The following is a 26,974-nucleotide window of genomic DNA, read 5'->3' on the forward strand; positions in this document are numbered from 1 at the left end:
TGGAGCATAACACCATTTATTTTCATTTTAAAACCTCAATACATTGTTTTGAATACACATACATTTGGTAAAAGTATAAAAACAAGTATGGGAATGATATCCACCAGCTGTAAAACAGTAATTATACCTGAAAAGAGACAAGAGAAAGAAAAGTGGGACTTTAGCTTTGTAAGATTTTGTGACTTATAAGGAAGGATATCTTTAAACAAATATGGCAAAATGTAACCTCTGTCAAATGTGGGAATGAGGTTCATGAGTGTCCGATATACTAGATGCTAATATTTTTACTATTGCATAATTAAGTTTTAAATAAATCACTAGTAGCTTAAGTATTGTCCTTTAAAAATTATACATTGATCTACACACTGTAAAAAGTACTTAAGCATGCAGGAATTACCATAATAAAAATCCCCAATTTACCAGTCCTTTCACCAAATCTCATTCTCCTACGTAACTACAATTGATCCCTGAACAACCTGGGGGTTAGGGGCACTGAACTCCCACGCAGTTGAAAATGGACGTATAACTTTTTTTTTCCTTGAAGATTTTATTTATTTGACAGAGAGAGAGACAGCGAGAGAGGGAACACAAGCAGGGGGAGTGGGAGAGGGAGAAGCAGGCTTCCCGCAGAGCAGGGAGCCTATGCGGGGCTCGATCCCAGGACCCTGGGATCATGACCTGAGCCGAAGGCAGACGCTTAACGACGAGCCACCCAGGCACCCCTCGACATATAACTTTTTTTTTTTTTTAAATGTTTTATTTATTTATTCATGAAAGTCAGAGAGAGAGAGAGAGGCAGAGGCAGAGGGAGAAGCAGGCTCCCCGCCTAGCAGGGAGCCCGATGCGGGACTCGATCCCAGAACCCTGGGATCATGACCTGAGCTGAAGGCAGACGCTTAACCATCTGAGCCACCCAGGCGCCCTCGACATATAACTTTTAATTGCCCCAAAACCTAACTACTAATAGCTTACTTGTTGGCCTTACTAATAACATAGTTGATTAACACATATTTTGTATGTTATGTATATTATATACTATATTCTTAGAATAAAGTAAGCTAGAGAAAAGAAAATATTAAGAAAATCATAAGGACAAGAAAATATACAGTACTGTACTCTATCAAAAAGAAAAGGTCCACGTATAAGTGGACCCATGCAGTTCAACCCTTGTTCAAAGGTCAACTGTACTAACATTAAGCATGTTTTTTTTTTTAAAGTATGTAGATTTCTATTCATTTGTGTGTGTATATATATATATGCATATATGCACAAATGTGTGCACAAATACTTTTGTATGTAAATGGATTCATAGATAACATATATTCTGTGACTGGCTTCTTTCACTTGATGGTATATATATTTTGCATCAGTCTTTTCAACACCTGCATAATATCCCAAAGCTACATTTCCTATAATTGTTGCCCTAAATTTGGAAATTTAGGCCATTTTCAATTTTTTACAATTATAAACAATGCTACAGAAATTCCTATACATATATCTGAGTGTTAATTTATTAGTATTCTCGTGTGCTATGGAGATAAAAGATTGAGTAATATGTTTATTTTATTATTATTTTTTAAAGATTTTTATTTATTTGACAGAGAGAGAGAGAGAGCACAAGCAGGGGGAGCGGCAGGCAGACTGAGAGGGAGGATCCCCGCTAAGGATCCCTGCTAAGCAAGGAGCCCGACATGGGGCTCGATCCCAGCACCCTGGAATCATGACCTGAGCCGAAGGCAGATGCTTACCCGACTGAGCCACCCAGGTGCCCCAATATGTTTATTTTAAATTTTGATGTCAATTTTCCTTTCAAAAAGGCTCTATCACTTACATCCCTTCCAGAAATATTTGAGATTGCCCATTTCCTCACACCCATGTTACTTTTACAAATAATGGATATGATCAGTTTCTTTAACTTTTGCAAATTTGATGAACAAAAAAAGTTTCATATTGTTTTAATTTACATTTCTCTGATCACTAGAGAGGCTTAATATTTCTTCTTTTGTGAACTTTTTATTTATATCATTTGTCCATTTTTCACTGAGTTATCTTTTACTGAGTCATAGGAGCACTTATATCTTAAAACTATTTTAATCATTATGTTGGCAGCAAATATTTTCTGTAAACTTTTTTTATAGTAGCTTTTACAGAGTACAGAAGTTACATATTTTTACATAGATGTATCTTTAATCTTTTGGGATTTTGATAGATAACATTTAAACTGTTCATGTCCATAATTTTCAGTTGTCCCATCTAGGAACATAGTATGTCTTTCATTTTTAAGTTACACAGCTTTTTAAAAAAAGTCTATTACTATTTTATAGTTTTGTCCGCTAATATAAACACGATCTTTTTTCTTATATATATACAAGATATATATATATCTTGAAGAAAATCTCAAAGCCACTGGCTTTAATAAAATATGCATGTGAATTATTAATCTCTATTGCTCCTAATGGTAAGTTTATAAAAAAAAAATCTGTTGAGATATTTAAATTAATGTGAATGAAGAATGGAACACAGGAATTAAGATTAAAGAAAAAAAGCTAGGGGGGGCGCCTGTGGCTCAGTCAGTTAAGCATCTGCCTTCAGCTAAGGTCATGATCCCAGGGTCCTGAGATCGAGTCCTGCAATGGGCTCCCTGCTCAGCGAGGAGCCTGCTTCTCTCTCTCCCCTTGTTCCTTCCCCCTGCTCATGCTCTCTCTCTGTCCAATAAATAAACAAATAAATCCTTTAAAAAAAGAAAAAAAGCTAGGAACTACTAAAAATGTTCAATATTACTGAAATAATTAGAATATATTAAGTTAACCTAGGTCAGCCAACTTTCCTCCAAATATATAATATAGATACTTAATGAAACAATACTAAGTCAGGGAATTTATCAGTGATTGTACTGTGACAACTTTCAACATTCTTTTATAAGAGCAAATTTCAAATATGAAACAAGTAGGTATAATTTCCACATAAATAATAACTACACATGGGAGATGAAAAATTAACGTTGCAAATCGTTTGACATGTATAAACCATTTCACAGACTACTAAACACTCTTCTCACAAGTATTAGAAGGCATTAAGGATAGTTAATGGCTTAATGTTAAGTGTAATATGTCTGAGGAATTTAGCAAAATCTTTGATCTCTTAAAATTAAATTATTTTATTATTTTTTAAATTATTTTAAAATATGACATTTTATATCCACTATGGATATACCCATGTTTTGCCAACAAAGCTTGCATTAAGAATCCTATAAAAATTGAAAACTCTGTATCATTACTGAATGGGAGAATTGGTCAGTGAATGGGAGAGAACACACTGCTCACTAAGAAGAGAATGGTAAAGATACACAGATAAAAGAGAAACAAGAAGAATATTAAATACAACTTTTTAGTTCCCACCATTAGATGGTAGAATGACACACTGTTTTGTGATACTGCCACTCACGTCAGGGATGGATGGGACATGTGGAAGAAAAGCCATCTAAGTTTTATTGATTAAAATCGAAAGAAGGTAGCCACATATTACATTTTCACAATAAAGTCTAGCTGTGGCCTAAGTACACTATTTCTACTAAGGATGTATTACATAGTTTGATTAAGGGTCATTATTTCCTAAAAAAATTAGGATTTCTTTATTCCACAGTGATCCTAGGTGATTTTGATATTTTATTCATCTATCTTCAGAAGACTTATTAGAAAAATGTCTTTACAGGAACAGAGAGATACTCTATCTCTGAAAGGAAACTGAATAATTATTTGTTAGCTACAGAAATAATTTCAGTGCTGGGGCACCTGGGTGGCTCAGTCGTTAAGCGTCTGCCTTCAGCTCAGGTCATGGTCCCAGGGTCCTGGGATCGAGCCTAGCATCAGGCTCCCTATTCAGCGGGACGCTTGCTTCTCCCTCTCCCACTCCCCCTGCTTGTGTTCCCTCTCTCGCTGTGTCTCTGTCAAATAAATAAAATCTTTAAAAAAAAAAAAAGAAAGAATTTCAGTGCTTTAGGAAACAAAGGCCACCTTCTGTGGAGAGTTGGCACATACTGTGATTTTTTTTGACCAATTTAATGTTTATGGAACTAAACACAAATTTAATCTAATAATTTTAATCTCACAGTTTCATTTCACGTGGGAGGAAAACCCACCAACTTGTCAAATCACTGCATTCTTAGTTATGTTAAGACCAAAGTACTCGGGGCGCCTGGGTGGCTCAGTCATTAAGCATCTGCCTTCGGCTCAGGTCATGATCCCAGGGTCCTGGGATTGAGCCCCGCATCAGGCTCCCTGCTCAGCGGGAAGCCTGCTTCTCCTTCTCCCATTCCTCCTGCTTGTGCTCCCGCTCTCCCTGTCTCTCTGTCAGATATATAAATAAAATCTTAAAAAAAAAAAAAGACCAAAATACTCATCAAGGTCAAAGAGAAATGAGTATGACATACCTCCTGAGCATTTATTTTAGTTTATAAAGTTTGATTTTTAAAGCAAATAACATGTCTTATTTAATGCTGTCTAGGAATATTTAACTATGTTCTGCAGTTTTCAGCAATGTCCTTTTAATGTGAAATTTACTTATGAAGTGATACTTTAATCATTCATTTTCAATAGGCTGGTTCTGAAATACTTGCATTTCCAAAACTTTTGCCAGAGTTATGTACTTAAGATTAAAAACTAAAAGACTTGATTTTATCCTAGAAAACTCATTGCTTCTGAGTTGGTGCATCACAATATGGCACATTTTCTATAAGGAGCTCTTTCCTAGGGACCAATTCTGAAAGAAAAACAAAAAGAATAATTGATATCATTAAAATTAAAATAAAATGAACATACTCATTTCCCTCTAAAATTTCTAACAGTAAAATACTGAATTTTAAGGTAAATCTTCCAGAAATATTTCATTTCAGATAACTTCAAAAGTGAAGTCTTGATTTTAAATGGAAAACTGTTAACAGGATTCTTATTTCAGATTATATTAAAACATCTATGATCAACTTAACCCTTTATGATTTATTAAATATAACTAATTACCTGAACAGAATTCGGCTAATATACATTATCACCTATCTGATGAGAGATTACTGATAATTAAAACAATCAACTTGGTTATTAAACTGCGTACTATATAAAAAGCAAGACCATTTTCCTAACTTAAAGACTCTAAATGAATTTTACAGAATAGTGGTTCTCAAATGGGGGTGTTTTGGGTTGTCGTACCAAGTGAGAATGCTACTGGCATTTAAAGAGCAGGAGCCAGAGATGTATGGGACAATCTGGTGCAGTAAAGAACTATGCTGTTCAAAATGTCAACAGTGCCCCACTGAGAAACTCAGTCAAACAACAACAACAAAAAATATAAGTCTTCGGTGAGACATCCTACTGGAGGTCAAGTGAGAGAGAGCTCTTAATTAAGATAAGAAATTTTGTAAAGATCAATGATTTTTCCTTTTTTTTTTCCCAGGAGAGCTGAATTCAGGTATCAGGATCAAAAAATGCTCACATCACATTCTATGAAATAACTTGGATATACTCTTCAAAAATATCTTGGTCAGGAAAGACAAAGAAAGATTGAGGAATTGCTCCAGATTAAGGAAGACTAAAAAAATAGTGACTAAATGCTATTTGTGTGATCCTCAATTGGATCCTAGACCAGAGGGAATTTTTTTCTTCTACTAGAGAAGACAAGTTAGGACAAATGAAAACATCTGAATGGTAGAGTTGTATCAATGTTAATATTCTGGTTTTGATAATTACACTGTGGTTTTATAAGAGAATATCTTTGCAAATTTAGCAAACACATATGAAAGTATTTTTAAGAAATACACTCTTTCTCCAAATCTAATCTTAGTGGGCTGTCATGATTTAAAAAATGACTATTTGGGGGTAAAGAGGCATTATGTTTACAATTTACCCTCAGAACATTTAGAAAAAAAATGAGGGATGGATAATAAAACAAATGTGGTAAATGTTAGCATTTGTGGAATCTGGGTAAAGGAAATTTCCATACCCTTCAACATCTCTTACATCTTTTCTGTAAATTTGAATTATTAAAAAAATTTTTAAAAAGGTATCAGTAAAACAAATTCAATTGAAAAGGAAAAATAGCTGATCTAACTAAAATAATGTTATGAGCCAGATGATAAATGTGGTTTACCAAAATGAAAATCAGCTAAGTAATTATTATTTAATCACTGTTTATCTCTCATCTGCTTCTACCAATCTTTGGAGATACCACCAGAGAACAAATTACAGTTTAGGTTTTAACGTATTAGCAATGGCAGTAAATTGTTTCACTTATCAAACATATATGTGCCATTTTATGCTGAACATTATATCACAGAATGAAAATGCAGAAGTGAATACAGAATAGTCTCTTCAGTATAACATAGTGACTGCAGTTAATAATACTGTATTGCATATCTGAAAGCTGCTAAAAGAGTAGATCTTAAAAGTCCCCATCCCAAGAAAAACAATTTGTAACTATGTAAGCAGACAGACATTAACTAGACTTATTGTGGTAATCATTTTGCAATTTATACAAATATGGTATCATGTTGTACAAATGAAACTAATATGTTTTATGTCAATTATACCTCAATTAAAAAAAAAGTCTATTTAACTTCAAGGAGTTTACAATCTGGTGGAAAAGAGAGATTAACCAAAAGTCCAACAAACAACAGTTTAAAATAAGAGATTTAATTTTCTCACATATCAAGAAATACAGATTAAGGCATCCTGGGCTACTGCAGGTCTTTACTACCACTAAGAAGCCAGGCTCTTTTTAAATTCCTGCTCTGCTATCCTTCATGTGTGATTTTTGTCTTTACTGCTGCTGTGACATCACCATCTATACTCCAGGAAGGGAGAAGGGAAAAGGGCAAAAGGAGACTGCTAGGTTGACTTATGTCTTTTTAACAGGAAAACAATACCCTTCTTACAACAATATCCAATACACAACTGCTTAGGTGGTCAGAAAGGTGTCATGTAGTCTGAGAAAGAACCTTTTTTTTTTTTGGCTTGGCACACTGCACCCCAACAAAATTTTTCAGCTGGTAAGAAGGAATGGATATTGTGGTAACAAGCAGTACACCCTCTTGGCTACAGAACATGAATATATACCCTTTGTTTCATATACAGAATATATCCATTTACTACTTGACCCCTAAGGTCCTATCCAGATTCAAACTGAGTCCCTCTGGCTGATGTGCTAGCCTTTCCATTAGGTCTAGCCAGGGCCCACACGGTAGTTACCTATTGGACTACCGTAAAGAATAAACAGATACAGCAATAAAAACCTGGAATAGGAAACATATGGCAGTCACTGTTCCACAGTAAATCCTAAATGCTGCTGGACAGGAAGAGCAAGAACCCCTTGCTTTTGGCAAAGCAATAAAGTCCTTAGTCAGTCAATCTGGTAGCACGTATCCTGTTTTCTGGGAGACTCAAAGACCCTCTCTTGTCCATTGTTCTTCAAGGCTCCTGGTTCTGTATGTTGGGGAAATGCTTGCCCAGAGGGGAGGATACTGGGAAAGATGCCCTTCTTTGAGGCTCTGAAGCTTTCACTTTCTACTGATGAGTTCAGGGGCCCAGGGATGGCTTTAAGAGTTGAAGTGAGCTAGCCAGGCTTGGGGTTTCTTGGCAATATACTCCATTCAAAATTATTTTTTTCTAGTCATTTCTATGTACAAGTAGCCACAGGCAAACACCCTGAAAAAAAATTTTTTTTTTAATTTTTTTTTTTAAGATTTTATTTATTTGCGAGAGAGAGAATGAGAGACAGAGAGCATGAGAGGGAGGAGGGTCAGAGGGAGAAGCAGACTCCATGCTGAGCAGGGAGCCTGATGTGGGACTCGATCCCGTGACTCCAGGATCACGACCTGAGCCGAAGGCAGTCGCTTAACCAACTGAGCCACCCAGGCGCCCCAACCTGAAAATTTTTAAGCATGAAGATTTTCATCCTTTGATAATGGCCTCTATGTTCTGCCCATTCCCCAACCCTAAGATTAATGGATACTCCTTAAAGTAATGAAAAACTATAGGCTCCATTGAGTAAATGCATTGTATATCTGATCCTTGTTTGGAAAGTGGGAACGTCTTGAGGCACTGATTTTATTTCATGTCAGAACTCAAAAGCCCCCTGCTTGTATTGGCTATAGGTTTAGTGAATAAGAGCAATTCTCATTTTCAACACTGCCAGACTCTAAATCTCAAGTATAAGACTCTCAATCAGGATGTAGACAGAAAAGTGTCCTTAGCAAAATAATACTTCCTTCCATATTTGCTTTGCACCAACTAGCTTAATCTGCATTCATCCTCTTTTTCAGAATTTTGCTGAAAGCAGGAAGAAATAACCAGAACACCTTGACATTCTGGTTATTTCTCTTATTGCTGTAGCCTCAGCTGGTACTTGGTCTGTGTCTCAAGAAACACGATGAGGCACTGACCTCATGTTTCATCACTACATAACAAGGACCACCAGCCTAAAGACTGTAAAGGTCAGGTCCACAACAGTCCTATCCCCCTCTGTCCTTGCCTTCCATTCAACTAATTTCACATTTTAGGCTGTGTAATTTTCAGTATCTCACTTCTGGTAACAACTTCTGTTGTTTTTGGTTAAAAGTAACAGAAGCTGACTCTGGACGATTAAGCAGAAAAGTCATTTATTAAAAAGGTTATTAGTCTAACTCAAGCAATTATTGTGAGGGCTTAAGAATCAGGCAGGCTTAAGGCTAAGCTTCCAGCAACAATGTACAAAGCCACACCACAAAACTGGCCTGATGATGAAAACTACTGCTGCCTATTGGGCACTAGAAGAAATTGCCACCAATTCTACCACCATGGAACACAAGACGCTACATTTCAGATGCTGCTGGAAACTCAATTTTTTTGCTCCTGCCACCACACCAGTGCGCTTCTGCACCAGTAACTTGACTCTGCAACCACTGATGCTGCTCTTGCCTGCAAAAGAGATTCTATGCCAACTGCCTTTTCTCAAGTTCATTTCTGAATATGAGTGAATACACTTCACCTATGTCAAATTCTATGCTAAGCTGTAAAGAAAACTGAGGAACTGAATTTTCTAGATTCTATGATGGGAATTTAGAACTTAAGGAGATGGAAATACCTGAAACAAAATTATCAATTCAAAGAGTGGTAAATAACCAGAAAACCTGTCAAATATTCACTACTCCATCCCTTCACCCAATTCACCTTATTAGGTAATCTCTGGAATCAAAAAGTGCCCTATAATTGAATTTTTCTAAATTAACTGTTAGCACTTTCATAGGCCAAATATATCACAGGTGTATTCATATGCTGTATACTATTTTTCACTGTAATGTTGCTTTATTGATTATAAAATCCCTGACTTTGCTCTCTATATTAGATGTCAATGTACCATAACAGCATAAGTTTACTGAAGTTGTCAGATCTTGAAAAAGAACTATACTGAGATCATGATTTATTTCCTGTACTTTAGGCTCCTGAAAAACCTTATCTATTATGGTCATATGAAATGTATCACTTAAAAAGTAATTTCTTAAAATAAAAAGGCTTTAATCAAAATTTAGGTCAAGATTAAAGATAAATAAATAAATAAAACAAAAGAGGAAGGAATATTTCCAAACTCATTTCATGAGGCCAGCATTACTCTGATACCAAAGGACACTATAAGGAAAGAAAACTAGAGGCCAACAACCCTGATGAACATAGATGTAAAAATCCTCAACAAAATATTAGCAAACCAAATTCAACAATATGTGAAAAGGATCACACATCAAGATCAAGTGGGATTTATACCAGGGATGCAAATCAACATCTGCAAATCAATGTGATACACCCCATTAACAAAATGAAGGAGAAAAAAAAAATCATAGAATCAACTCAAAAGACATAGAAAAAGCATTTAACAGAATTCAATATACACCCATGATAAAAACTCTCAGCAAAATGGGTATCACAGGAACATACCTCTACATAATGAAAGTCATATATGATAGGCCAACAATTGACATCATACTCAATGATAAAAAACAGAAAGTTCATCCTCTAAGATCATGAACAAGGATGCCCATTCTCATCACTTCTATTCAACACAGTACTGAAAGCCTTACCCAGAACTAGGCAAGAAGAAGAAATAAAAGGCATCTAAATAAGAATAGAAGAATGGTCTCTATTTGCAGATAATATGACATTATATATAGAAAACCCTAAAGACTACCAAAACTGCTAGAATAAACAAATTCTGTAAATTTGCAGGATAAAATATCAATACACAAAAAATCAGTTGCATGCCTATATACTAATAACAAACTATCAGGAAAAGAAATTAAGAAAATCCCATTTATGATTGTGTCAAAAATAATAAAATACTTAGGAATAAATTTAACCAAGGAGGTGAAAGACCTGTATACTCAAAACTATAAGATAGTGATGAAAGAAATAAAAGACAATACAAATAAATGGAAAATTATTCCATGCTAATGATTTGGAAGACTTAACACTGTTAAAATGCCCCTAATACCCTATGGAATCTACAGATTCAATGCAATCTCTATCAAAATTCCAATAGCATTTTTCACAGAAATAGAATAATCCTAAAATTTATATAGAACCCCAAAAGACTTTGAAAAGCCAGAGCAACCTTGAGAAAGTAGAACAAAGTTAGAGACATCACACTTCTTGATTTCAAACTATACTACAAAGCTGTAGTAATCAAAGCAATATGGTATTTGTGTAAAAACATAAGAATAGATACATAGATCAATGGAATAAAACAGAGGGCCCAGCAACAAACTCATGCATATACTGTCAATTAATTAACAACAAAGGAAATGGGAAAGGATACAATAGGAAAAGATAGTTTTTTCAATAAATAATTCTGGGAAAACTGGACATCCACATACAGAAAATGAAAGTGGACCTTTATCTTACACCATACACAAAAATGAACTCAAATGGATTAAAGGTCTGAACATAAGACCTGAAACCATAAAACTCCTAGAAGGAAACACAGGGGAATAAGCTTCCTGACATTGGCCTTCGCAACGATTTTTTTGGATTAGACATTGAAAACAAAGGCAATAAAAGAAAACATAAGTAATAGGACTAAATCAAACTAAAAAGCTTCTTTTTTTTTTTTTTTTTTTTAAAGATTTTATTTATTTATTTGACAGAGAGAGACACAGTGAGAGAGGGAACACAAGCAGGGTGGGTGGGAGAGGGAGAAGCAGGCTCCCCGCTGAGCAGGGAGCCCGATGCGGGGCTTGATCCCAGGACCCTGGGATCATGACCTGAGCCGAAGGCAGACGCTTAACGACTGAGCCACCCAGGCGCCCCTAAAAAGCTTCTTGTACAGCAAAAGAAATCATCAACAAAATGAAAAGGCAACCAATGGGATGTGAGAAAATATTTGCAAATCATATATCTGATAAGAAGCTAATATCTAAAATATATAAAGAACTCATATAATTCAATAGCAAAAAACCAAACATATAATTAAAAATTAAATTTAAAAATTCGATTAAAAAGGTGCTGAGGGGGCGCCTGGGTGGCTCAGTCGTTAAGCGTCTGCCTTCGGCTCGGGTCATGATCCCAGGGTCCTGGGATCGAGCCCCACATCGGGCTTCCTGCTCAGCGGGAGGCCTGCTTCTCCCTCTCCCGCTCCCCCTGCTTGTGTTCCCTCTCTCACTGTGTCTCTCTCTGTCAAATAAATCATAATAATAATAAAAAAAAAAGGCGCTGAGGATCTGAACAGACGTTTTTCCAAAGACCTATAAATGGCTAATAAATACATGAAAAGGTGCTCATCATCACTAATCATCAGGAAAATGAAAAGCAAAACCACAATAAGATAGCACCTCACGCCTGTCAGAATGGTTATTATCCAAAAGACAAGTAAGAAGTGGTGGCAAGGATGTGGAGAAAAGGGAATCTTTGTGCACTACTGCTGAAAATGTATATTGGTGCAGCCACTACAGATAACAGTATGTAGTTTCCTCAAAAAATTAAAATAAAATTACCATATGATCCAGCAATTCCACTTCTGGGTATTTATTCAAAGAAAATGAAATCACTATCCTGAAAATATATCTGTACCATATGTTCACTGCAGCATTATCTGTAATAGCCAACACACTGAAACAATCTAAGTGTCCACTGACAGATGAATGGATAAAGAAAATGTGGTGTATATATATACATGGTGGAATATAATTCAGCCATAACAAAGGAAGGAAATCTTGCCATTTGTGAAAACATGATGGGCTTTGAAGGCATTATGCTAAGTGAAATAAGTCAGACAAGGACAAACACTATATGATCTTACTTACATGGAGAATCTAAAACAAATACAATAACAAAATTCTGAACTCACAGATACAGAGAACAGATTAGTGATTCAGAGGTGGAGAGTATGGGGACTGGATGAAATGGGTGAAGGGGGTCAAACAGTACAAATTTCCAGCTTTAAGATAAATAAGCTCTGGGGATGTAATGTACAGCATGGTGACTATAGTTAACAATACTGTACTGTGTATTTGAAAGATGTTAAGAGAGTAAATCTTAGGGGTGCCTGCCTGGTTCAGTTGGTGAACATGCGACTCTTCATCTCAGGGTTGTGAGTTCAAGCCCTACATCAGGTGTAGAGCTTACTTAAAAAAATAAATAAAAGTAATTTTTAAAAAATTTTTTTAAAAAAGAGAGTAAATCTTAAAATTCTCATCATAAGAAAAAAATGTGTAACTATGTGTGGTCATCAAAGTTAACTAAAAACTTGTAATCCATGTTAATTGTATTTCAATTAAAAAAATCTATCAATGGCATGGTTTATAACAGTTTGGTAATCAGAGAGTTGTTTAGGATATAAATAAATTATAGGACATTAAAATATTTAGAATATTTAGCTCCACAGTTCTAGCAATGTCTCTAAACATATTAAGCACACAAATATATATAAGCTCAAATTAAAGAACTTGAAGAAAAACTTTTTTTTTCTAAGAACCTGTCCTGACCCACCAAGTGCTGGATTTGGAACTCTGCCTATGTGCCTCAACAACACCTCTGCCTCTCTTATCATGGCACCCAAAGGATTGTAATACTTAGCTGTTTGTTTTCCACATAGCACTCTAAGTTCCATTAGGACAGGAACTGTTTTTTGTTTTTTTTTTAAAGATTTTATTTATTTTTGACAGAGAGAGAGAGTGTACAAGCAGGGGAAGCAGCAGGCAGAGGGAGAGGGAGAAGCAGGCTCCCTGCTCAGCAGGGAGCCCGATGTGGGGCTTGATCCCAGGACTGTGGGATCATGACCTGAGCCGAAGGCAGACGCTTAACCATCTGAGCCACCCAGGCACCCCAGGACAGTAACTGTCTTGCTCATTTTCTATTCTCAGTGCCTAGCACAGTACGTAGTCAGTAAACGTTTGTTGGATCACATGAACTTGCCTCAGAATAAAAACCATATGATAGTTTTAGGTGAAGACAAATATAAAAAAAACAAAGAACAGAAGTTTAAAAATGCACTTGAAATAAAGAATAGTTTCCTGGAACTTTTTTATTTTAATATAACACACATGTACTTTGTTTGTCTTTCACATATAGTCCAGAGAAGAAATTTAAAAAATATGGATAATGCTGTTTAGAAACAAAGTATGATTAATATATAGCCATGTGAAGCCCTGAGTTTTCTTGTTCACAATTTGTTCATCATACATTTCTTATTCATAGTTTTTTCTTATTCACAAATTTGGCGACTGTCTATAAAATATATGTTTGATAAAGGCCAACAATGAAACCAGCTGTCAATATTCATATGAGAAAGAGGGCTTTGACAAATGTCAATAATCAATGAAAAAGTGTAGAACAAGGGGATAATTTCAGTATTTTTCTAAGTCATAGTTATTATTTTTCTATACACTATCTAGAAAGGCTAGGCTAGACTAATGATGAAAATGGTATGAATCAGGGGCGCCTGGGTGGCTCAGTCATTAAGCGTCTGCCTTAGGCTCAGGTCATGATCCCAGGGTCCTGGGATCGAGTCCCACATCGGGCTCCCTGCTCCGCGGGAGGCCTGCTTCTCCCTCTCCCACTCCCCCTGCTTGTGTTCCCTCTCTTGCTATCTCTCTGTCAAATAAATAAATAAAATCTTTAAAAAAAAAAAAAAAAAAAAGAAAATGGTATGAATCAAAGATTATGATTAACCCAAATTCATGTACCTGAGATATCAAAAAAGAAAAAAAAACAAACTAGACACACACAGAAAAAAGTAGGGATACATGGAAAGAAAAATAGTTTCCCTAATATTTTTTTCCTCATCCTGCCCCAGTTTCTCCAATATTTGAAAAGATTTTAAAAATAATGAATCAACAAAACTAAAAGACAACCTATGGAATGGGTGAAGATATTTGCAAATGACATATCTGATAAAGGGTTAGTATCCAAAATATATAAAGAACTGATACTACTCAACACCAAAAACCCAAATAATCCAATTAAAAATGGGCAGAAGATATGAACAGACATTTCTGCAAAGAAGATATACAGATGGCCAACTGAAACATGAAAAAAATGCTCAACATCACAGATCATCAGGAAAATGCAAATCAAAACCACAATGAGATATCACCTCACACTTGTCAGAAGGGCTAAAATCAAAAAGACAGGAAACAACAAGTGCTGGCAAGGATGTGGAGGAAAAGGAACCTTCATGCACTATTGGTGGGACTGCAAACTGGTGCAGCCACTGAGGAAAACAGTATGGAGATTGCTCAAAAAATTAAAAAATACAACCACTCTATAAGCCAGTAATTCCACTAGTGGGTATCTACTCAAAGAATAAGAAAACACTAATTTGAAAAGATACACACACCCCTATGTTTATTGCAGCATTATTTACAATAGTCAAATTATGGAAGCAGCCCAAGTATTCACTGATAGATGAATGGATAAAGAAGATGTGGTGTACATATATAAGATGGAATATTGGTGTACATGTATAAGATGGAATATTACTCAGCACCAAAAATAATGAAATCTTGCAATTTCCAACAATATGGATGGATCTAGAGAGTACAGTGCTAAATGAAATAAGTCAGAGAAAGAGAAATAGCATATAATTTCACTCATATGTGGAATTTAAGAAACAAAACAAACGAACAGAAAAAAAGAGATAACCCAAAAAATAGACCTTTAACCCTGGAGAATAAATTGATGATTACCAGAGGGGAGGTGGGCAGGGGGAAGGGTAAAACAGGTGAAGCAGATTAAAAGTATATTTATCATGATGAGCACTGAGTAATGTATAGAATTGTTGAACCACTATATTGTATGCCTAAAACTAATATAATACTGTATGCTAACTATAATGGAATTGAGATTGTAAAGTCTCAGCATTTTATTTTTAATTTTTTAAAGTTTTAAAAAATGAGTTTTTCTCAAATGATGAAATTATTTGGTCTGTAATAAGAAACTTGTAATTATCTACAAGGATAGCGATGTGATTTTTTTTAAAAAAGAAAAAATGAGAGGGGCGCCTGGTTGGCTCAGTCAGTAGAGCATGTGACTCTTGATCTCAGGGCCGTGAGTTCAAGCCCACTGGGCATGGCGCTTACTTAAAAAAAAAAATAAAAAGGAAAAAATGAGAAGTTATTTAGTATAAAGAGTTCTTGGTAGGTGTTCGTATTTTATTTCCACTGTAGTTATTATTTGAAAGGGAAGGAAAAAGAGACATGGATTTAAAATTCATGTAGCTGTTTCTGAACTTGGTGATTATTCTTGCAAATGAGGTTTAATTTAATTATTTTCAATATCTATTATTTTTCACGTTGGGACATTATCTGATTATTTTTTAGAAACACACTATCACAACTCTACTTTTTAGCCAAGTAGCAGAATTCATTTCTGTATACCAGTATAGACATTGCTAAAATTTGTGGAGAGATTTGCTTAAAGTGATTGTAAAACAGAGATTAAAAAATCAAATTTGTTTTATCTTGGACCCACAGGAATAAATTAAGAAAAAGAGACCCATATATCTCTTAATAGAAAGAATGAGGCCATTATTAAGGTAATATAGCATTCTATACTAATTACCATGAAAGAGTCAAAATTTTCAATCTTGTGGGAAAATTAAATTATACAAAAACCAATAGACAAAAAGAAATCTAAACCAATATTGTCATATCTAAAACAAGGCATGTGAAGTACAGATATCAAATTTAGTTAGTTGAAATAACCTCAATTTTTATTCATATAAATAAAAATACCTTTTTTTAAAATGATAAAAATAACATTTAGCTGTGACTACCTGTATAAAATGTTGGCTATCTCATACAAAAGCTCTAACAGTCATTATTAAGATTAAAGATGATGACTAAAATTTGCAATTTAGATTAACTATGTTTACTGCTCTTATAAATACAACTCAGATCTAATAACTTCTGATAAATTCTCATGAACTAAAAATAACTTTAAAGCTCTATAGGACTTACACTACTATATATCAAGATTTATTATGAGGCTGTAATAATTAAGACATTATGGCATATGATGCATGGATACAAAAACTAGTTACATAGATTATAAAGTTCAGAAACAGATATGCATATATAGTTATCTGATTTTACAACAAAGGTGATCCTGCAGTGCAGTGGGGAAAAAGTGGTCTTCTCAATAAATGATGCTGGATTAAATGGACATTCACATGTAAAAAAATTATTGACAAAAAGCTTATGATTTCACTTCTATATGGAACCAAAAAACAACAACAACAACAACAATGAATAAAAAAAGCAGAAAGAGACCTATAAATACAGAGAACAAACTGGTGGTTGCCAGAGGGGACAGTGGTGGGAATGGGCAAAAAAGGGGGTGAAGGGGAGTGGGAGGTACAGGCTTCCAGTTATGAAATAAATAAGTCACAGGGATAAAAGGTATGGATAGGGAATACTGTCAATGCTAGTGTAAAAGTGCTGTGTAGTGACAAATGGTAGCTACACATGGGATTAGCATAGCATGTACAGTGTTGTCATATCACTATGCTGTGTACCAGAAACTAACATAACATGGTGTCAACTATACTTCAATTAAAAAAAAAAATCTTCACTCCTATCTCACACCATATACGAAAATCAACTCTAGTTGATAGAGACCACCAAATGGAAAAGATCAAACAATAAAGCTTTGGGAAGAAAGCACAGGAGAATCTCTTTATGACCTGGCTTGAGATAGGCAAAGATTTCTTAAGACTCAGAAGTACCAACCATAAATGAAAAAATAGACAAACTGGATCACATTAAAATTAAGAACTTCTTATCAAAAGACAACATTACCAAAACAAAAAGCAAGCCATTAAGTAGAAGATTCTTATAAAACACATATCCAACAAAGAATACATATTCAGAACATACGAAGAATTTCTTCAAATCAATAATAAAAAGGCAGATAACCCCTTGGAAAAATGGGAAAAAGGCTTGAACAGACACTTCATAAAAGAGAATATCCAAACGGCCATTTAACAACTGAAAAGGTGCTAGTACTTCATTAGTTACCAAAGCAATATAAATTAAAATCACAATGCAATACCATTATACAACTACCAGAAAGGCTAAAATTAAAGATGCAGAGTACCAAGTGTTGGTGAGGACGTCAAGCAACTGGAGCCAGACACCGCTGCTGGAAGTGTAAATTAGTCTAACCACTTTGGAAAACTGGTTAGCAGTATCATATATTACTTTTTTGATAAATACAGTGAAGTACTATAAATGTCTTTTCTCTTCCTTATGATTTTAATAACATTCTCTTTTTTCCAGCTTACTTTATTGTAAGACTATAATATAATACATATAACATATAAAGCATGTGTTAATGTACTTTTTATGTTATCAGTAAGGCTTTTCATAACAGCTGGCTCTCAGTAGTTAAGTTTCTGGGTAGCCAAAAGTTACACATGAATTTTTTTTTTTTAATAGAGAGAGAGAGAGATCAAGCAGTGGGGAGGGGCAGAGGGAGAGGGAGAGAGAGAATCTTAAGCAGGCTCCACGCCCAGCGTGGAGCCTGAGATCATGACTTGAGCCAACATCAATAGTTGGATGCTTAACCATTTGAGCCACCCAGGCGCCCCTATACATGAATTTTCTAATGTGCAGGAGGTCAGCAACCCTAGCCCTTGCACAGTTCAAGGGTCAACTGTATATATATATGTTTGTATATATATGCATACACATATGTACGTGTCTGTGTAAATATGTGTACATTTTATTTTTCATATATGTATAAATTTTAATCTAAAAGGCACATTCAATAATGTTCAAAGAATCAACATTCATTATAGTCCAGAACTAGGAGCAACCCAAATGAACAGGAAGGATGAATTGTGGTATATTCAAAGAATAGTCATAGAAATGTTGCTATACACAACAATACAGATGAATCTCACAAATACAATGTTGAAAGAAACTAGACAAAACAGTAATCCTGTAAGATTCCATTTATATGAAGTTCAAACGTTTTATTATATTAAGTTAAAAATCTATAATATTAATAGGATAGTGGTTAGCTTGTTGGAAGGGGGTATCTGAAAAGACATGATGACATGAGGGGTTTTGGAGATATTGGTAATATTATTAAATAGCTTACTGTAGATGTTGGTTACATGGATATTTCACTTTGTGAAAATTCACTGGCTGTATAGTTATAAATAGTGCACTTTTCTGTTTGTATGTTATACTTCGATAGTTCACTTTAAGAAAAAAAGAAGCCTTTCAAAAATTTGAATATCATCTTTTTTGTTGTTGTTGTTGTCCCCAAAGATACTTCAGGCAATGAAAACAAAATATAATGTGATATGAAAATTCTGCTGAGGGGCGCCTGGGTGGCTCAGTCATTAAGTGTCTGCCTTCGGCTCAGGTCATGATCCCAGAGTCCTGGGATGGAGCCCTACATCGGGCTCCCTGCTCAGCGGGAAAGCCTGCTTCTCCCTCTCCCACTCCCCTTGCTTGTGTTCCCTCTCTCGCTGTGTCTTTCTCTGTCAAGTAAATAAATAAAATCTTTAAAAAAAAAAAAAAAGAAAATTCTGCTGAAGTCCTACAAGGAGTCTGGAGGTATAATGGAGGATCCTCAACTATATTTCCATTTCCTATAATCATTTTTAAAATAACTTTAATCATAGAATAAAAGGTAAAGAACAGTTAATAGGTGGTAAGTAGGTGATAAATGATAACAGTTTAAGTAGGTGATAAATGATAACATAATAGTTAAGAACCCCAAATAAATATGATGAAAAACTGGTCATATTGTCTTTTAACTACAGTTGTATAATGTAACCAGTGGTTAAGATTAAGAAGAAAAAATAAATTTAAAAAAGAAAAAGAAAAAAATCTAGTAAAACAAAGTTTTATAATCTAGCATTAAAAATGGTAGCCTTACAAATGTATAAAGATATACCACATTGTCTAGCAAAATCAAGCTGTTTTACTAATCAGCATTAGAAGTGCTGCAATTGCTCAATATTTTAAAATACAATGAAGTCAGAAAATATTTTTAATTTTACTTACTCAGTGTATTGTGGTCTGTGTGAATACCTTGTATAACAGATGTTCTGAGTAACAATTCAACATCGGAACCTATTTTTATTAGCTGTTAAGAAAACCAAACAGAATAAATCCTTTGGGTATTTTTTCAATGCTCCTTATGAATGCACTGTTTTTGAAAAATGTAAATTTACTGTTATTTCTTTTTGGGTAATACTGCCTTTAACTTTTTCTAACCATTCCAAGCATACAGAAACTCAGACATATGTGTACTTTTAACTTTTATCCATCCGTTCCATATTTTGTTCCAAAATAGATTTAGAGTGTTTTTTGTTGGAATATATATTTTATATGTTCAAAATGCTGTTTTCTTTGGGAGAGGGTTGAATCTTTCTTTTATAGAGTTGGATGTTCTAAACACTAGAAATAATACTGAACTAGGAGTCGGAATACTTGGATTCCATAGCTCTATCATTAAGTATTAGGCCTTTAAGTTCTCTTTAAGTTTCAGAACTTATCATATGCAAAATGAAGAAGTGGACTACAACAAAGATTCTCAAAGCTGTGGACCCCTGAGGGACCTTGAGACCCTTTCAGATACCATGAAGTCAAAAGGATTCTCATAATACTAAAGCTTTCTGCACTGAGTTGTGAGCAGAAGTAGAGCTTTCTCCATGGAATACCATTTTATATGAATAAGCAACAGACAAACTATGATCAGACTTGGGTATCTGGCAAACATTTTCTTGAAAATGAATGAGCTGACTCTGTTATTTATTTCAAGAAAACAACTAACTGTATTTGCTGACAATGGTAAAATTCAAGTTTTCAAGAAAAAATTAGAATTCTAGGGAAACTATCTGCCACCATGAGTTTGATAGTTTTTCAATGCTTATGGATTTTTCTGATGAGATAGATATTAATATTAATAAATATAATTTAAAAATATTACATACTGAATTATGTTAACATTTGGGAGATATGCATTACTTGGTGAACCTGTATTCTCCAAATCAATGGTGCAAGATGTTACAAAATCATGCATGGTAAAAGATCCATTCAAAGAGAAAGACAGATTAAATCTATTGGTCTACTAATGAAGACTTAAGGGCATGTGGAGAAGAATATCCTAGGAATAAGCAACAGCATAAATGCCCTGAGACAGGAAAGTTCTTGGTAAATTCAAGTGCCCTCAATGCACTGAGACTGTAAGAGTAAGAGGGATGGAGGGGGCTAAGGTGGGTAGTTAATAGAGGTCAAATGATATAGTCTTTTTTTTTTTAAGATTTTATTTATTTATTTGACAGAGAGAGACAGCTAGAGAGGGAACACAAGCAGGTGGAGTGGGAGAGGGAGAAGCAGGCTCCCGGCCGAGCAGGGAGCCCGATGCGGGGCTCCATCCCAGGACCCTGGGATCATGACCTGAGCCGAAGGCAGACGCTTAACGACTGAGCCATCCAGGTGCCCCTGGATGATATGGTCTTGTAGGTCATGGTAAGCACCTTAGATTTTACTTTGGGATGAGAAGCTATGGGGGTTGTGAGTACAGGAGTGATGGGATATGGCTTTTTATTTAAAAGGCTCAATCTGCCTTTAAAAGTACTGAGAATAGGCTCCAGGGAGTTAGGGAGGAAGCAGGGAGACCCACTAGGAGCCTGTTGTAACAATCCAGTGAAAGAGGATAGTGGCTTGAACTAGGAGATAATGATGGGGAGGATGAGAAGTGGTCGAATTCTGGATATATTTTGAAGTCAAGAAAATTGGCTGACAGGTTGGATATAAGTGTGAGAGAAAGATGGCAATCCAGAAAGAGAACATCAAGTTTTTTGGTCTGAGCATTAAAAGGTGGGAGCTGCCATTAACTAACATGGAGAAGGTGTGGAAGAGCAAAGCCTCAACTCCCAACAGATCTGAGAAGGGACTTAGCAGGAGACAGAAAGAATAAAAATGGGCCTCCTCATCCACTGGAGGTGCATAAACTGAGTCTACTCATAGGTCTAAGGCAGGAAACAAGGCTTGTTGAGGAATAAGGGATAAGGGGAAATCAGAAAGGATGAGCAGGAGGTGGTCTGTATGAATCCTGGAGCAAAAAAAAAAATGTATCTGCTTACCTACCTATCTACCTCTCTCCACCCATTGGTCTAACAGGTAACAGAGTTCCACAATGCAACTAACCTTTAAGGAAGTTTACTATTTGTTGAGGTGTAGTATCAAAGAATATTCACAATTTATTTGAAAAGTCTATTTATACTCCTAACTCTTTTCCAACTTTATCTATGTGAGGCTGAATTTTCTTCATATATTTCAACCTAAAAAACATTGCACCAGATTGAATGAGGAAGCAGATATGAGAATTGAGCTGCCTTCTATTAAGCCAGACTTTAAAGACTTTATTTATTATTATTTGAGAGAGAGAGTGAGAGAGAGAGAGAAAAGAGAGAGAAAACATGAGCAGGGGGAGTGGTAGAGGGAGAAGCACACTCCCCACTGAGCAGCAGGGAGCCCGATGCGGGGCTCGATCCCAGGATTTCAGGATCATGACCCGAGCCAAAGGCAGATGTTTGTTTGTTTGTTTGTTTTTAGAGATTTTATTTATTATTGAATTATTATTATTTGAGAGAGAGAGAGACAGAGACAGAGAGACAGAGAGAGTTAAGCCAGACTTTAAAGAGATTTGCAAAATGGTAAACCAGTGTCCACTCTTCTCACTAGATGTTTTGAAAATATAGTTATTTTCCATAAACAGTATATTTGTTACCACATAATGAGCTTATTATTTTTAGACAAAAAATACGTATTTCAAAAATCTTTCAGTTTTAATTTCTACTACGATAAATATTGAAAGGCATACCACATGAAACGTACTTTTTGGGGTCCTCAACTTTTAAGAAGGTAAAAGGGTCTTGTGACCAGTTTAAGAACTGCTGGTATAAAAGATACCTAAGATTCTTTGTGGTGCCAAGACTTCATGAACCTTCCAATACATAACAATAACAATGTAATTTACTAAAAACTACTAAATATTTAATCTATGCAGAATTATATAAAATACACATTTGTATATAACAAATAAGTCATTTCTAGACTGCTTTATGTTAAATTAGTGCTTTACAAGTAAAAGGAATTTACAGTTGATATAAAGACATGTCAATTTAAAAATTTTTTATCATGATTTCAAAATTTAAAAATAATTACCATATTGTTATTAATCAGCCTACTGAATAGCAAATACAAACTTTTGTATACATCTTTTAACTTCAAGTTATGACTTGATTATGATGTCATCTTAACTTCTGCCATGAATAAAAATTACACAGTCTCTGTTTGCCCTATCAGATGGTTAAATGAAATCTTTCCCTTTCTACTTTATACGGGAGGGACAGAAACACTTAGGCTATCTCATTTTGACTCATTAACTTGATTATTACAGATATTTACTATTCTAAAAACAGCATTTTTCTCTACCAAAAAGAAATGCATTTTTTTCTAAAAAAATTTAACATGTAGAAATTTTATTAAACATGGAAGATTCTCTCTAATTTGTACCTTCCTCTTTATCAAACCAATTCTTGGAATTATGATTGCCCCTGCAAATAATTTTCCATTTTTTGTTTTCCTCCTAAGGGTCCTTTCCCTACATTTATACAAAGTATAAGTAAAGTGTACAGAAACACTTAGGAAGCTCAAAATAGAGACAATATGTATGTATATGCAGTATGATTTTATACAAAAAAAGGAATCATTGTGCATTTTTTTAAATGAACATGTACTGGGTGTATTAAGAAGCTCACCAATCAGTGTCAGTAGACTGACTGTCTTCACCTAGAGCAAGTGACCAAAAGGCAAAGCAAGAATAGTTCATGAATTGTGGCTGATTAACTCTCACTGCCTAGTTAGGAATTAAAAAAAAGTCTGTCTAGTTGAGCTAAATGAACAGAAATTCCTTCTGTAGTTCTAATACGCATGCTCCTTAGTTTTAGTCACTTGCCTTAAGTAAAGATAGAATTTCTGTGGGTTTCTGGGTTGGTTGAGCTGCTCTTGATTTGACCATAGCTACATCCATGTTTTGTACACTGGCAACTTGCTGTCTTAAGGGTGTAGCAGATGACCCTAAAGAGGTGAGCCACACCAAACAAGTGAAGGTTATCTATAGTTGTGATATAACTACCAAGTAATAATCTTTATTTCATATAACCCCTTTATTTTCATCATTTTCTAAGAAAATTTATAAGGGTTTTATCATAATTGAAAGACTCAATTACTATACCTCTTCTATTTTCTTGGGAGAAGTTTCACTTTTATTACTTTTGAATTCTTCATTTATCTTTATTCTGGCTGCTAGAGAAAGAAAAAAAAATATAATTATTTCTCTTCTAATTTATAATTCCTGTCCCAAGAATTTATACCTTATTCATTATAACTACTTCTCTAGTAGTCGAAACAGTTTTGCCCCATGTGAAACTAATTATAAAAATAAGACTTTTTTAAAAAAAAACTGTCCTAGAAAGCTTTTGACAGGCTGGCAAATTTTTAATTAAACTTAATATACTCTAATATACAAATACTTTCGTTTCCTGCTTTTTACTTCCAATTTCATTTATACACCTCTAGCTATCAGATTCTAATGAATCCCATTTAATAATTTCTTTCCATGAATCTAAAAAATTAAAATGCTTTAAGATGGCAAAACTCAATACATACAAACATGTTAAACCACACACACACACACACAAATAAAATAAAGACATAGCACCAAAATATATATAAAAGTGGTTTGGCTGGCATGTAAAGTGAGTGATAAATAAACCTTTGTTCATGTAAACCACTGATACTTTGGCATCATTATAGCATAATTTAGTCTAATCTGACAAGTGCCTTATTGTTGCTGTGAGCATTTAATGGAACAACCCATGTAAAGTGCTTAGTAATTATGCAATGTTAGCTGTTCTTATGTCACTTAATAACACTTGAAGTGCTGTTGATAGAGAATAGCCAGAAAACCCTCCTTCTATGCTTTATATATTTCAATATTAGGTGCTGAAAATTTGGGATTTGGAGCCAAACTGCTTAGGCTAAATCCTAGCTCTACCTCTCACTAGTATGATGTGGGACAAATCCTTTAACATTTTGTCAGTTTTCTCATTGGAAAAAAACAAATTATAATAGTAACTACCCCACAGGGATATATGAAGAACTAAATGAATTTGGTAAAACATATACAATATGAAGCATATACTTTCATATTCAAGAAACTGTTCTTGGTGAATTACAAAAAGTTGAATTCCTAGGGACAGTGGGGATACTACCTAGGTGCCCTCTTAAAGAGTTTTAGAAATATATGAAGATAGATGGGGCGCCTGGGTGGCTCGGTTGGTTAAGCGTCTACCTTCAGCTCAAGTCATGATCACAAGGTTCCTGGATCGAACCCCGCATTGAGCTCCCTGCTCAGCAGGGAGCCTGTTTCTCCCTCCCCCTCTGCCTCTCCTCCTAGCTTGTGCTCTCTCTCTCTCAAATAAATAAAATCTTAAAAAAAAAAAAAAGAAAACGAAATATATGAAGATAGATACTACACATGACCAACACATAACCTAAGCTTTAGAACTCCGACTTTTAGATATGATAAAAGCCACTTAAAACAGTGAAATACTAAATTTGTAAACATTTGGGATAGATTCTTTTTCACAGCTGCTCTCATTTCTGGAATGACACAAGGAATTAATAATATGGAAGTATCTGGTCCTAGAGAGTGTGAAAATGTGATTATATAATAGAGAGAAATAAGTTTAATGGCTTGACAAGCAATGGAGCATGCTAAAATTCTGATCTTTTCTGATTCTTTATAAAAACTAGATCTTTAAAAATTTTAAGTAGATACTCCTCAAAGTAGTGTAATGTAAACTAATCTTCATAAAACATAACAAAATTAGGGGAGAGATATGAAGATCACTCTCTAAGATGGGTCTTGACCATGCAAATTCTCTTGGATATATTAGAAGCCATGTGAAGAACTTACTCCAACATGACAAAAAATAAACCTACCTTCTAATGCTCTGGTATCATTTTTAAAAACCCGTTGTCTGGTCCTGTGTAATGTTTTAAAGAGCTGTAAAACCTATAAAAAAAATTAGAATTCAGACCTCAAAAGAAAAAAATTTTACATTTTATACAATTACAAGGATTACAAGGTATTTCTTTTCTCTTTAGTTACTTGGACTATTTTTCAAAATAGCCAGTAAAACCAGGGTTTGCCAAAACAATTTTCCCTTTGTTATTTATCTTTAAATTAAAAAAAAATTAGATTTACAAAAATAATACCAAGTTCTTTGGGAAAAAAAAACAAGGATGGTTAAAAAGTTAATAATCCCCCTGCCAAAACCAGTCTGCTAAAGTAACTTTGTCAGTCTGGTATGTATTTGTTCTCACTTTTCTTAACATATGGAGGCCTTCATCTGCTCTAAAAGTTTTACACACATATACACAAACTCATGAACTTATTACATCTTAAGAGAGCCCAGAAGGAAGATGTTTCAGATAATTTAGGAAAGTGTAATTGTGATTTCCCAAAGAGAAGTGGAATGCTGAGACTTATGAATATTCTAACACTATGTTAAAAAAATAGAAGAGCCTGACATTTTGGTACAAGACAGATTGTGTAGAGGCTTTAGTGTTAGGCCAAGCCTACCTCACACTTCTCAAGTTTAAAAATGTACTCAATATTGTTCACCCGATATTGTTTTTTCTCCTGTCTTTTCAAATTTAGAGAATAGAAGACACTGAGTTTCTCAAGCTGGAAATCTCTACACAATTCTTTAAATCTCTATTACTCTTCATGTGGAAATTTTAGGAATGTCTCTCTAATGTTTTCGATATTCTCCATTCCTGAAAATTATTTAAGTTCAGACCCTCCCATCTCTTGCATAGACTACTTAACACAGATTTGTCACTCTGCCACTATTCCCTCCTTCCCTCCAATCCATTCACTAGATAAAATATCTAATATTTATTTACTAAGTATACCCTGTGCTAGGCATTGTTTTAGGTATTTACATATATTAGAAAACCTATAACATCAAAGGCAGACACCAAAAGAGAAACAGGAAACACGAAGCAAAAAACATAAAACACAACAAACAAAAACCAACCAAAATGAACTTCCTCAGAGAAGTAAGTGACTGCAGAGATGGAATAACAACAAAAAGAAGCCATAGTAAATTGAAAAAGGAACATTCAGAAAACGCCCCAAAGCTCTCAGATATCAAATGAAGGATAGCAAATATTAAGGGTAGAAAAACAGCCGAGAAGTAGAATAAAAACTCAGAAATGGAGGCAAGAAAACAAAATTAAGGGAGTAGTCCAGATGGACCAACAATTACATTAACTGGATTTCCAACAAGAAAGAACAGAGGGGCGCCTGGGTGGGTTAGTTGGTTAAGTGTCCGAGTATTGATTTTGGCTTAGGTCATGATC

General features: G+C 34.7%; 1 protein-coding gene across 4 annotated transcripts in view; it reads right to left on the minus strand.

The window, feature by feature from the left end:
- Window positions 1-26,974, minus strand: part of LYRM7 (LYR motif containing 7) — a 38,370-nt gene continuing 11,396 nt past the window's right edge. The window contains exons 2-6 of one of the 4 annotated variants that reach the window (XR_013445843.1): window positions 25,547-25,619; window positions 23,775-23,845; window positions 19,532-19,613; window positions 4,616-4,758; window positions 1-127 (exon numbers count right to left, since the gene is read on the minus strand). Coding sequence is in view for 3 of the 4 variants with exons in the window: in XM_078067550.1 (XP_077923676.1) it covers window positions 36-127; window positions 19,532-19,613; window positions 23,775-23,845; window positions 25,547-25,619 (318 nt within the window). In the remaining variant the exon portion in view is untranslated. Of the gene's footprint in view, window positions 4,759-19,531; window positions 19,614-23,774; window positions 23,846-25,546; window positions 25,620-26,974 lie in introns of all 4 variants that reach the window. The other 3 variants (XM_078067551.1, XM_078067550.1, XM_036123846.2) reach the window with 3 other exon arrangements.

This window comes from Halichoerus grypus, chromosome 2 (assembly GCF_964656455.1).
Source record: "Halichoerus grypus chromosome 2, mHalGry1.hap1.1, whole genome shotgun sequence".
Taxonomy (NCBI): Eukaryota; Metazoa; Chordata; class Mammalia; order Carnivora; family Phocidae; genus Halichoerus; species Halichoerus grypus.